At 51.9% G+C, this 13,198-nt stretch overlaps 1 protein-coding gene across 2 annotated transcripts; it reads right to left on the reverse strand.

Moving 5' to 3' along the window:
* Window positions 1–377: 377 nt before the first annotated feature.
* Window positions 378–12,786, reverse strand: SERPINA1 (serpin family A member 1). 2 transcript variants are annotated; one of them, XM_010384551.2, is made up of 5 exons: window positions 12,459–12,786; window positions 4,485–5,134; window positions 2,883–3,153; window positions 1,502–1,649; window positions 378–656 (listed from the first exon to the last, which is right to left on the reverse strand). In XM_010384551.2, the coding sequence occupies exons 2-5, from the start codon at window positions 5,128–5,130 to the stop codon at window positions 465–467; spliced, it is 1,257 nt and encodes a 418-aa protein (XP_010382853.1). In that variant the 5' UTR covers window positions 5,131–5,134; window positions 12,459–12,786; the 3' UTR covers window positions 378–464. The 2 variants fall into 2 exon arrangements, with proteins under 2 accessions (XP_010382853.1, XP_010382845.1); XM_010384543.2 differs by lacking the exon at window positions 12,459–12,786 and adding an exon at window positions 10,466–10,915.
* Between the last annotated feature and the right edge of the window lie 412 nt (window positions 12,787–13,198).

The raw sequence follows: 13,198 nt of genomic DNA on the forward strand, positions 1-13,198 counted from the left end.
CTTGGGGTGGGCACAGCCAGCCCTGGCAGGATGAGGAACCCTGGGTGGCGGAGAGTGGGGGATGAGCAGGGGGACATGAAGATGCTTGGAGGAACCTGGGGTCATGGGCTGGTATCTGATTCCTCCCTTGTGATTCCTTCTTAGGGACTCTAAGACAGGACAAGGAAGACTGGAGCTCTCCAGAAACAGATGGGCCCAGGTTCGTAAGCTGAGGATTCAGCCCCCTCCATCCTGGCCCAGCATATGCCTGCCCAGCCAGATGCTCCATGAACACAGTTCAGGGGGTCCGGAGACAGCACTGTTACCTGGAGCCCACACACAGCCTCAGCAGGCAAAGGAAGACTCAGAGACAACATGGGAGGGGTTTGCAGTCACACGCAGGCAGGGACCAGCTCAATCCTTCTTTAATGTCATCCAGGGAGGGGGCCAGGGATGGAGGGGAGGGGCTGAGGAGTGACAGGCAGTTATGTCTGGGTGGGATTCACCACTTTTCCCATGAAGAGGGGAGACTTAGTATTTTGTTCAATCATTAAGAAGACAAAGGGTTTGTTGAACTTGATCTCGGGGGGAACAGACATGGGTATGGCCTCAAGAATTGTGGCCCCAGCAGCTTCAGTCCCTTTCTCGTCGATGGTCAGCACAGCCTTATGCACGGCCTGGAAGGGAGAGAAGCAGAGACATGTCCTAAGGCTGAGTTGTGCCCCAGCCCAGGCCTCGAGCAAGGCTCACGTGGACACCTCCCAGGAAGTGTTCACTCAGGCCTTTCTCCCGCTGCACGGCCCTGGCCCTGCACATCCTCTCCCTCCCTGTCACACAGGCCTTGCTCCTCCTCAAGGCTTTGGCTGACAGGGCTGGCTCTCCTCTGTCCATCTTCCCGACAGGCGCCTATGCCCCTGCTCAGGGTGCACCCACAACTCAGAACGGGGAAGAGCATCGCCACTCCACATCTGCCTCCAGGGCGCTCTCCTTTCTGGGACATAGCTTGAAGCTCCTCGAGGACATGGACCCTGACAGTGACCTTCACAGTGCCTAGACCCCAAGACAACGCAGCCGTTCATGGAACTGCAGCTGTTCTTTGTCACCTTTAGTTTTCCAAAGTAAGTGTCATCTTTAGCTGACATCATTCATTCATTCAGATACCAAATCTCACAGATGGAAGGAGTCACAAAGTCCTTTGAAACAACTTAACCCAAACCTTTCTGTGTCAATACGGATAAATCAAGGCCCAATGTCTAGAAGGTCCTGGGCAAAGATGAAATTCAGGGTCGGTGACACAACCTCAAGGGAGGCCCTGAAAGTGCCAGCGTCACAGCAGGCCCCTGCCTGGCTTCGCCGTCTGACCACGTCCCACGTCAGTGAATCACGGGCATCCTCAGGAGCTCAGCCTCGGTCTTCGTTTGTTTCCCGTGGCCCCTTCCTCAGCCTCAGGACAGAACTGCAGCCCCCATACATTGTTCCCTACAGATACCAGGGTGCAACAGGGTCATCAGGGTGATCTCACCTTGGAGAGCTTCAGGGGTACCTCCTCCGTGACCCCCGAGAGGTCAGCTCCATTGCTGAAGACCTTAGTGATACCCAGGGGGCCCAGGACTGTCTCCAGATCATAGGTTCCAGTAATGGACAATTTGGGTAAATATAAGTTGGCGGACCTGCCGTGCAGAAAAGAAATTCAAGGCATGGCACAGCATTCCTCTTGTTCTTCTGGGACCCACCACAGTGCAAGTGTTTCCTTTTCTGATTATTTCTGCCACTTATTCCTGTGTCCTCCACCCACTCTAAGATGGGAACTTGGCTTTGGTTTGTTCTACTATTAGCTCTTCTACATTGAGTCAAAGAATGTTAACATCAAATGGATCATGAAGGCTTGAAATGCCACCTCCTCTGAGATTCTAGGTGTACTGGAAGCATGGCTCATCCTGCCCTATAGTGTTTGGTCACTGGGCCCCCAGCCTGAAACATCCCCAGGGCCCTATACCCAGAGGAATATGGGCTGGTGGCAGTGCCACCAGAAGACTGACCACACCAGGTTGAGAGCTCCCCTCTTGTTTTCCATGGGGAGACAGAGCCGCCCCGGGCAGGGTCTGGTGTGAGCGGGCAGCCTGGCTCTGGGCTCTGACCAGTTACCCTGTCAGCCTCCTTGTTCTTCCTCAGCCCCTGGAGCAGGGACTCAGGAGGTGCTGGCGTGAAACAAAGAGATTCCAGCTTCAATTCCTAGTATGAACTCAACACCTTTTGTATTTTTATCTTGGTTTTACAGTGTACAAAATAAACTAGATCGGGAGGGCATGGGCATAATTACGAATGCACACAGATACGCTAATGTGTGGCTCATATTCGAGTATCATTTACTACAGGGCACCCAATCTAACAGCACCGATAAAGTGAGAGAGAAACTCAAGCCTTCTGCTAACATGCCCTGGCTATTCCAATTTTGAACCTTGCTTTTCTGGGCCTAGCCACATAGGCTCTTCCCCCATCCCCATAGGGACATTCTACCCTTGAACTCCACACTTCACTACTGCCTTTGCCAGGAAGCCCATCTGTTCCTTTTTGGTTCTGCCAGAACGTGTGGTGGTGCTGCTGTCCCTGCCCTGGGCACTGGATATTGGGAAGGGACAGTGTCCATGCTGGAGTGGGAAGTTCCCAAGGATGAGACCTTTACCTCCTCATCCCTGGGTACTGTCCTCCTCATGGAACATGGCCGGCGCCACCTGAACTCAGTGGTGGCCTCATTCTGGAAGCCAAGTTTATGCAGAGTAGCAGTGACCCAGGGATGTAGTGTTCACCCTCTCCAACCCTCTGGTCAGTCCTGATGGGCCTCAGTCCCAATGTGGCTAAGAGGTGTGGGCAGCTTCTTGGTCACCCTCAGTTTGGGGAATCACCTTCTGTTTTCATTTTCCAGGAACTTGGTGATGATATCATGGGTGAGTTCATTTTCCAGGTGCTGTAGTTTCCCCTCATCAGGCAGGAAGAAGACGGCGGTGGCGTTGCCCAGGTATTTCATCAGCAGCACCCAGCTGGACAGCTTCTCGCAGTGGTGGATGTTAAACATGCCTAAACGCCTCATCATGGGCACCTTCACGGTGGTCGCCTGGTCCACGTGGAAGTCCTCTTCCGTGGTGGCCTCGACCTCAAAGGGTCTCTCCCATTTGCCTGGAGAGAGAGGGTAAGGTGGGCATCAGTAGGGGTGGGTGAAGGTTTGGAAGAGTGTGGCAGAATAAAGGAGCCATCAGTCCCCTCCCTGAGAAGCCCTGAACCCCCCTGATGACACACATCCCTCAAGCCTCAGCTTCATCATCTGTAAAAGGTGCTAAAACCAACCATCCAAGCTGCCAAAACGGTCTGTGTGGAGATAATTCAAAACTAGACGAAGATGCAGAATTTCTACATCTCGGAGATGTAAGGCTAAGAGATGCCATCCTGACTGTGCATTTTTATTGGAATCGTATGTTTATTTGAGGGTGTCTTGGATATTACGTATAAAATGTCGGAGCATCAGGCATATTTGTTACCTCCTGTCTAAGGCTCCCTGCCCCTTGTTAATTGGCAGCTCAGTTATTCATTCAGGGCAAACATTCTGCTTACTATTCCTGAGAGTTTTCTTTATCCCCTGGATTGGCAGGGGAAATGCAGATGCCTAGGCAGCCTCCCCTCTCCCATGCCAAGAGAGCTTCACCATCGAGGCATGCAGAGTGGACAGGGGGCCTCAGGGACCTCTGATTCCAGCTTTCTCATTGGACAGAAGGAGGAGACTGGGGCTGGAGAGGGACCGGGGCCTGCCCTAAGCCACAGCAGAGCCAGGATCTCAGTTGTGCTGACTGCAGCTTGGCTGCTCTCCACTGACCCTCCTTTGCCTCAAGAACATTTTAACCCCTCAGGGGCAGGAAGGCAGCCTGAGATACAGAAGAGTCCCCCACCTGCTGTATGCCATGCTGTTCCCAAGGTGTTTGTCACTTGTTTAATCCTAAAAAAAACCTGACAGCAAGGATGGTATTTTGTCCATGCTAAGATGGGAAATTAGTACCTCAAGGAGGTAGAACGCATTGTTCTTTGTCAAAAGCTAATAGTGGTAGAGGCAGGATTTGAACCCAGGTCTTTCAGACTGCAAAACTGATACTCATTCTGGGACACTAGAGTAGTCTAAAGTATGTTCCATGAAACTATCACTTTATGCAGTATATTACAATTTGTTCTATAGTTCTAAGCATTATATATTCTACATATACAGTACACACAAGGACATTAAAGGCTCTGAAAAGTTCTGCAGAGCTGTCAGCGGTTTTGACAATTTAATCTATTATTCCCTCAAATTACTCAATGATGGAAAACATTTTAGTGTTTGTGTGTAGAAAATTGAAGAGCCCACACTGACATGCATTGCTATAGCCCATAATGCATTGCCAAGGAAAGTTCAAGGGATGATGGTTTGAGAATATTTTTGGTTGTTTCTATGGGAACAGCTCAGGCTGGTTTTGCAACCTTACCTTTAAAGAAGATGTAATTCACCAGAGCTAAAACTGTGTCACTGTCAAGCTCCTTGACCAAATCCACAATTTTCCCTTGAGTTCCCTTCTCGACGTAATCGTTGATCTGTTTCTTGGCCTCTTCGGTGTCCTCAAAGTTGACAGAGAAGGCTTCTGAGTGGTACAGTTTTTTGACATCCTCCAAAAACTTATCCACTACCTTCAGGCTCTTGTTGAGGAACAGGCCATTGCCAGTGGTCAGCTGGAGCTGGCTGTCTGGCTTGTTGAGGGTACGGAGGAGTTCCTGGAAGCCTTCATGGACCTGAGCCTCCGGAATCTCCGTGAGGTTGAAATTCAGGCCCTCCAGGATTTCACTGTGAGTGTCAGCCTTGGTCCCCAGGGAGAGCATTGCAAAGGCTGTAGCGATGCTCACTGGGGAGAAGAAGATATTGGTGCTGTTGGACTGGTGTGCCAGCTGGCGATATAGGCTGAAGGCGAACTCAGCCAGGCTGGGGGTGATCTTGTTGAAGGTTGGGTCGTCCTGATCATGGTGGGATGTATCCGTCATCTGGGCAGCATCTCCCTGGGGATCCTCAGCCAGAGAGCTGGCGAGCAGGCAGCATAGGCCTGCCAGCAGGAGGACGCCCCACGAGACAGAAGATGGCATTGTCCTACAAGATAGAGACGGGGGGCCAGGCCCCAAGTCAGGGCACATGATGACTCCCAGTGACCCGGGATTGACACCACGTGGAAGTGCCTAAGGCTTATTAAACCAGCCTGTGCCAAGTACTTGCCGACATCAGTAACACTGAAAGAATCAGAAGAACAGCAACATGTATGTAGTGCTTACCATATGCCAAGCACTGTTCTACGTGCGCACATGTGTTAACTCATTGCTTTCTTATAACAATCCTGTAAGGTGCTGATGCTACTATGCTTCTTTTTCAGATGAAGAAACCAAAGCCAGAGAGATTAGGTCAGCTATTCAATGTCACTGAGGAAGCAAAGTAGCAGAAGCAGAATCCTACATCTAGGTCCTGCGCCCAGGCTCTGGATAGCTCCACTTACATCTGCAATGACCCTAAGATGCAAGTGGTACAGCCATTGTTTTACAAAAGAAGCAAATGAGGCATAAGAAGAGGAATGGGCCTGGCCCCGATTATCCAGGAATCGGGCCAGATCAGAATGAAGAATCACATCAAGCTAGAAGCCCTTGGAGGGCTTCTATCTAATCCCACTGTTTAGTGGCCAGGGACACTGCTGCACAGAAGGGAAATGCATCTTGCACAATGGCACCAGCTAGAGCATGGTGGGGCTGTGATTAAATCCCCTGGAAGCTGTTCCCCCCACAACACTCACAAGGATCCTCAGCCCTTAGGGTTTTTTTCCTAAGAGAGGGGGCTGTCCCCACAATGCTCTGTGGTCCCAGCCACAAGAATAGGCTGATGTCCCTGCAGTCAGCTCACCTGCCATCTGGATCACCAATGGTGTCCCAGTTCTGGGCTCTTGCTGTCAGGGACTTTAGAGAAGCTCATCTCTCCTTTAAAGCAGGGCTTTGTGCTGCTTTAAAGGAGAGGGGGTGGTGGGAAGTGAAAAAACATCTCTTTTAGCTTCAGATAGACCTGGGATCTAATCTGACTCTGTCACTTTCCAGGTGTATGAGCCAGGACAAGTCATTTATCTACCTGGTCCTCATTTTGCCTCATACATAAAGTGAGGCTGTTGGAAGAATTTAGTGAAATAAGTCTAGACACCAAACCTTACATCAAAAGGATCTGAGAGGGCAATCCTTTTGAGGGAGGGGTTGGAAGGTGTTGCAAATTCAAAGCCTTCAGGTGATATTCCAGTGAGGAATACATGTTTCACAGCTGGGCCTGAGACAATAGGGAATGGTGGGGCTTGTGGCTGAACCAGCGAGAGCAGGCTCTGCTGAGCAATGGTCAAAGTCAGTGTCATCCACAGCAACACAGAGCGTGCCCTGTCCCACAGTGCTCCTTCTACTCCAGATATGCCCAGACTTTGGACCACCAATCTGCAGCCCCCTAAGTAGAACCTGCTGTCTACACAGATGGGAAAACTGAGGTCCTAGCTGAGGAGAATATGCCTGGCAGCCACATAGTTAACTACTAGTCACAAAACTAAAATCATCATCTTAACAAAATACAAAGAAAATGGTGTCCTTGAATTTGGGAAATGAAACACTGGAGAAAAAAGTTGGAAATAACAAATATTGAGATTCATTGACCCCCCCTGGACTGTTAAAAGTTTCTTTCCAGTAAAGCAACAAAATGAAGCATAAAGCTGGTTTCTCTCTACCACCTTTCTCCTGGCCCTCTTACCTCTAAGTAATCCAAATGGAACAGACCACACACTACATAATACATGTTTGTAGTTTTCTTCAACTAGCTAGTGTTGTTAGAACTGAAGACGGTGCTAAAATTAGTGCTGTATATTTCCATCTCCCTTAGGTTTCTCTTTCACTTCACAACTGGATTTTGTGCAGTCCTTCATGGTTTATGGAAATTCCCCCATCATTACAGGGCTCCGAGGTCAGGAGGGAGTTGGGCCTCTGCAGGGTGGGGACACTGAATATGCTGAGTGGCCTTAGGGCCAGAAGTTGTGGCTTCTAGTCCTGGCAGGGCCATCACTATCCACTTGGCCTTGAGTAAGCATCCCCTGGTCCTGGGGCCTCACTCTCCCCAGTTGTGCAAAGTGAGGCTGGGAGAAGACCTCACTGGGGCCCTCTGTATGCTAACATAGGATTTTTTTTTTTTTTTTTTTTTTTTTTGAGACAGTCTCGCTTTATCCCCAAGGCTGGAGTGCAGTGGCATGATCTTGGCTCACTGAAACCTCTGCCTCCCTGGTTCAAGCAGTTCTCCTGCCTCAGTTTCCCAAGTAGCTGGGATTATAGGCGCATGCCACCCCGTCTGGCTAATTTTTGTATTTTTAGCAGAGATGAGGTTTCACCATGTCGTCCAGGCAGGTCTTGAACTCCTGACCTCTTGATCCGCCTGCCTCGGCCTCCCAAAGTGCTGGGGTTACAGGCGAGAGTCACTGCACCCAGCCAGGATTCTTGGTTAGAATGGCATCTGGGTTCGATGTAGCAAAACAGATGGAGAATTTCCGTGGCTAGGCCTGAGGAGAGGCGCCCTCCTAGACAGGGGGCTGCTGGGCTCAAAGGAGGTGGTGAGGCTGGTGCAGGGAGGGTGGAGAAGGGGTGACAGCTGGGAGGAGCACATTTCCCCACACCCATCCATCTTTCCTGGCGTCACATCACCTACTCTGGTTTCCTCCTTTCACAGTGAAGAGTTTGAAGCCCAGAGAGGGTCAGGGCCTTGTCGAGTCCATACAGCAAGTCAGTGACAAAGCTGGAACACGTCTTGGCTTTCCAGCACTCAGATCACGGACTGAGACAGCTGTGCCCTCAAATCTCAGATGGTGAACGTCAGAATTGGGCTCTGACATTGGTCTCAAGCATAGTGTTGGGTTCATTATGCCTCCCAAGCTGTTCCTTATAGCATCAGGACTCCAAAACCTGCTCTCTCCTGGCCCTTCTATCAGAGGTAGTACCTTGCACCCCCAAAAGCTAGTGCCTGGGAGGGTGACTGGACAGGGGAAAGTAGATGGTCAAGTACCCCACGGTGTATGGACACTGAGGCCAAGCTTTAACCAAAAGAATGAAGACTTCATGGTGACATTTCTGGAATTGGGGCAGATGGGAGCACTCTTTGCAGGGCCAGAGAGAGGGAAGCCAGCCACTTCCTGCCTAATCTCACACCATTTCTACCCAGGAGCATAAAATAAGGGACCAAGAGCAACCCAGCAGGGTGCAGGGAAGAGAATCTCGCCTATGGTCAAATAACCTGTTGAAATGGGCAATAAATAAACCCAAGTGTGACCAGGCCCTGTCACTTACTGGCAGGGGGCCTGGGGTAAATTACTTCACTGCTTTGAGCATTGGCTTCAGAGCTGTACAGTGGAGAAAAGAATCCCTTGGACAGAGATGAGGAATAACCGATGTAATGCGCGAGTGGGCACCAGGTGCGGAAGCCCTCCCTGTACCTGCACACAGGTTGAGCTCCCGCCCGAGAGAGGGCAGATTTCTTCCTGGCCAGCTGCTGCACTCCCCAGGACCCATTTCAGCAGGAAGGGGCTCCTGCTCAGCAGTGAACAGCATCTGAGTTTGGCAAATTTTCCATCAAATTCTCCAAGTATTTGTTTACTGCCTGCTAGCTGCCTACCTCTATGCTAAGCAAACATCAACTTCAGTGTCACCATCATTGCCACACTTACTAACACCAGGCGATTTACAGGCACTATATCATCTAATCTGTCCTCAAAGCTTACCCTATGAGATGCAAATGATTAACCCTATTTTATAGACAGAAAAATTGAGGCCCAAAGAGGATTCAATAACTCACTAAAAATCACAGAGCTACTTGCTTACAAAACTGAGATTTAATCCCAGATGTTTTGTCTGGGATTAAACAGATTTGACTGCAAAACCTGACATTTAATCGTCTCTGTGTACAAAGCTGAAGCCAGAAGTCTTGAATCAGAAGACTTCAGAGGTGGCCTGGCTAAATGAAGAGGGGCAGCATCAGTTTGTGGCTAAAATTAGAGGCTCTCAGGCCAGAGTGCTCCAGATCAACTTGCTATTAGCTGTGTGACCTTGGACACGTTACTTAACCTCTCTCAACCTCAGTTTCCTGGAGATGAGAAAGGTGGACTTTGTCATACAGTTATTGTGAAATTAAATATGCACAAAATACCAAGAAGTGCCTGGTGCACAGTAAGTTCTCAAGAATACCAGTCCTTGCCGCTAGTGCTGCAGGTCTTTTAGAGGCGTTCTATGGGAAACTGGCCACCTTGGCCTTGGTCAGCTTTTTGACCCCTGTCTCCAAAACTCAGTGCAGGAAAAATTAAATTCTTCCAACACTCCAGAGATCAAGGTCGGGTGGGGTGAAGGGAGGGGACAGAGGTCAAAATTTATCATGTTTTGCCCAAAAGAACAGAGAGGCTGAGCAACTGTCTGAAGTCACCGAGCATCAGAGAGGCCTCAAGTCCAGCCCAGGCTTCCTGCTCCCCATCCAGCGCCTGAGACCCGAGAGAAACGGTGAGCACTAGGGCCAGGCTCAGGATTTCGGGGCCTGGAGCCAGGTGCCTAAGCCCAAATTATGGATGGTGTGTGATTTGGGGCCAGTTATTAACCACTCGGTCCCCAACTTCCTCATCTGTAAAATGGGAATCACCCTGGTAACTGCCTTGGAGGGTTATGAGGCTTAATCGTGCACTGAGCTTAGCCGTGGCCTGGCACAGAGCGATTATTCAGGAATGCCAGCTTGAACCCTGGGTGACGGTGCCCCTCACAGCTTCCTGTCCTCCACTGGGACAGGAGGGCCCAGAGGTCCACAGTGCATGGGGAGACCCATCTTGATGTAAGGCTGAGGCCTGGCACAGGTCTGTTCCTGGTCATATCTGAAGGGGATGGAGGATGTGAGCCGGGGTTCCTCCCCACCCCTCTCTGGACCTTAACCTCCTCATCCATAGGAGGGGAAAAAGATGCGTGTCCAAGCAGTAGGAGAGGTGGTGAGGCTTACAGGAGACAACAGATAGGAACCCCCTGACAGACACAGGAGCTGCACAAACAGAAAGAAATGGCTGCGCTTCGTTGCCGTTGCTGTATCTTGGCTGGTGCCCCCCTCCTGGGGTGCCAGGACTGCGGAGCTAGACACCCTCATGCACTTCTGCTTACAAAAGCCAGTGTATCCGCCAGGAGGTACTGAGTGGGGACCGGGCAGGACTGGGAAGCACAACACAACCCTCATGGCTGCTATTATTACGACAATAGGAGCCCAGCTGTAGCCCTTCCATCTGCCCTGCACCTCAGCAGGCGGATACCCGCTCCACAACCCCCCTCCTGCCCCAGACCTGCTGCCTGCCTGGGCCGTGGGGGACTCAGAAGCCTCTCCAGAACCTCTCGCAGTGAAAGGCATACTTACGATTCACTGTCCCAGGTCAGTGGTGGTGCCTGAGGCTGAGGAGACAGAGCCCTGGCCTTGTCCGTATTTAAGCAGTGGATGCAGAGGGGCAACGGGGGAGGCTGCTGGTGAATATTAACCAAGATCACCCCAGTTACCGGAGGAGCAAACAGGGACTAAGTTCACAGGCTGGGCTCTGAGTCGCCCGCCCACGCTGTCCGGACACTCTGCCTGAGCAGTGTACAGCCTCCACTGCACGTACCAAAAGAAGTCATTGTACCTGGCTCAGAAACCACAGTGTCCTGTGTCCAAGGTGGAGGGGGTGGCGTGAGTCAGACAGTCGCTGGGAGAGTGCCACTTTGCTGGCCCTCCGCTCTCACTGCAGAATCCTTAGCGGCTGTTCCACTGGTAGCAAGATCTACCATTTACTGAGTCACCCCGAAATGTCTGATGCTGAAGACTGATGCTGCCCTGGGAGATCAGAGTGGGTTAGAGCCCATTTGACAGATGAGGAAACTGAGGCTCAGAGCAGAGAGGCTGCTCATCCGAAGTTACCCAGTCAGCCTTAGATACAAAAACCCTCTTGATTGTCCCGATGGAAAAATGGAGCATGACTGAGGCAGACACAAGCATCAGGCTGGCATGGGAGACCATGAGACAGGGTAGAGATGGGAGAGCAAATCTGTAAAGAAGAGTGGTGCTGTTTCACGCAGGCCGCTTCACCTCTTTCAACCAGAAAGTGTTTCACCTGCATCCTAGAGAGTTGGAAGTCTCATTCCCAAGCATGCTTGTGAAGTGCCTTGGGTGAAGTGCCTGGCACACAGCAGACTCTTTATGTGGGTCTGCACAGCCCTCTGCTTAGCCTGCCCCGCAGGCTCCTCAGAGCAGGAGGAGGTTCAATTCTGACCAGTCTCAGGCCTGTTTCTGTTTTGCTCCTGGAAAATCAGTGTGATGCGTATACAGCTTGGATTTTCTTTGGGAACACGGCCCCCACCCTGGGGTTGATGGAGGCCTTTGGGGACCACTGGGGGTGGAGGGAAGGGGTGGTACAGGGTTGAGGCCAGTGGGGCCCCACTTGATTGCAATCCCTTTAAAAGCCTAAATCAGATTGCATCACCCTTTGTGCAATGCGCAGACTTGCTTGGGAGCTGGCGTACGTGCCGTGGATACTTGCAGAATGAATGGATGAGTGCGTTTTTGCCCCTTCTGTCATTCACCAGTCCCACTTACGCCTCCACCTTGGGGCTCTACCAGGCAAGTGACCCACAGGATGCTCCAGCACACATATTCAGACCAGGTAACCCACTTACTGGCTGTGAGGCCTCAGGTGAGTTGTTTAACTGCTCTGAGCTTCAATTTCCCCATCTGTAAAATGGGGACGGTGACAGGTATGTACCTTGTTGAGCTGCTGTGAGGATTAAAATGCAACAGTTCAAGGAAAGCTCAGAGCTGGGGTGTGCCTGGAAAGCCCCTTCTGATGCTGTCCTCCCTCCCCCATGTCAGGGGTCTCCCTGGTGTCACTGGGGTGGGGTGGGCCACATTTGAAGAGATTTCCCCCAGGCAGTCTCTCATTCAGTTACCCTGTGGGGGGAGTAGGTACCACCCTCTTTTCAGGCAGTGGGAAACTGAGCTTCAGACTCCCCTTCCCTTCTCTCTGAGCTTTCTTCCCTGCCAGCTCCATCCCCTGGCTTCAGGGCCCCCGTCCTTCCCCTGAGCTGGCTGAATGGATATTCTGCTACTCTACATCTACTCATAGCTCCAGTGCTGGGTTGTGGCTGAGGTCGCCTGCCCTCGGTACCTCCTGGGCTTTTCTTCCCCTCTCTGAGCCTTCGTTTTCCCATCTGTGCCATGACCCCCACTCCAAGCCCTAAGCCCCACTGTCCCTCCCATCATGTGGAACTGAGTGAGCAGCAGCAGCATCATCCCACTTTTCCTGCTCTCCTCAAGCTCCGTCTCCTCCAGCAGGCACAGGAGAGTGGCCTGGAGGCTGGCAGAAGGTTGCCGCCCCTCCTACCTGTAGTTCCTGGCAGCAGTGGCTAGGCTTTCCTCAGAGTGCCGATCCCCTCCTCCTCCTTTGCTCTGCTCAGTACTCTGAGGGTTGCTGCGTGGAGGCAGTGCACGCCCTGGGCACAGGGCCCAGTTCCTGCCCACCCAGGAAGTCGGCCTCGGGTGGCGGGTGGCGGAGGCAATAGGTTGGGGAGGGGCGGGGAGCTTGGGCAGGAAGGGGCCTTGCCCGTTGCCAGGCAGACACAAGACTGGGCCCTCATAAACTCACAGAGCCCTGCATGTCACCTGTTCTACCCGCCCTGTCAGCTCTGTGACCCAGGACGAGTCACCCTCTCCCTTTGAGCTGCCGTAAAAGGTGCAGTCACACTGCCCAGAGGATTACTAGAAATGACAGGCCTTGCCCTCCTGGCACAGACCTGGCACCAACATCTGGCAGGTTTCTGGGGCCAGTTACAGAGGGAAGAGGACTGAGCCACCTATGACATGCCCAGTGGGCAGCCCCGCGGCTGGGCAGGTCTGTGTGCACTGGGGAGGTGTGTGTCATAGGACCTGGCTGGGTGCAGAAGGGATTGCAGTGGGGAGCTGGGGCATTTGGAGGAGGAATGAAGAAAGCATGGGTGGGAGCAGGTGGGGCAAGTAAGGGGCTCAGAATTTGGGGCCCTGTTCTTTTGGTTCCAGGGCTCTAGGCTCAGCCCCTGCCCTGCTCTGGACATCCATCCTGGGAGGAAGGGCTGGGATGATCTGGGA

Source organism: Rhinopithecus roxellana, chromosome 5 (assembly GCF_007565055.1).
Source record: "Rhinopithecus roxellana isolate Shanxi Qingling chromosome 5, ASM756505v1, whole genome shotgun sequence".
Taxonomy (NCBI): domain Eukaryota; kingdom Metazoa; phylum Chordata; class Mammalia; order Primates; family Cercopithecidae; genus Rhinopithecus; species Rhinopithecus roxellana.

Coding starts and splice junctions, on each gene's coding strand:
- SERPINA1 (XM_010384551.2), bottom strand. CDS start 5,130: ATGCCATCTTCTGTCTCGTGGGGCGTCCTCCTGCTGGCAGGCCTATGC. Junction 3,154..4,484: donor GAATTACATCTTCTTTAAAG/GTAAGGTTGCAA, acceptor CTCTCTCTCCAG/GCAAATGGGAGAGACCCTTT. Junction 657..1,501: donor TACCCCTGAAGCTCTCCAAG/GTGAGATCACCC, acceptor TCTCCCTTCCAG/GCCGTGCATAAGGCTGTGCT.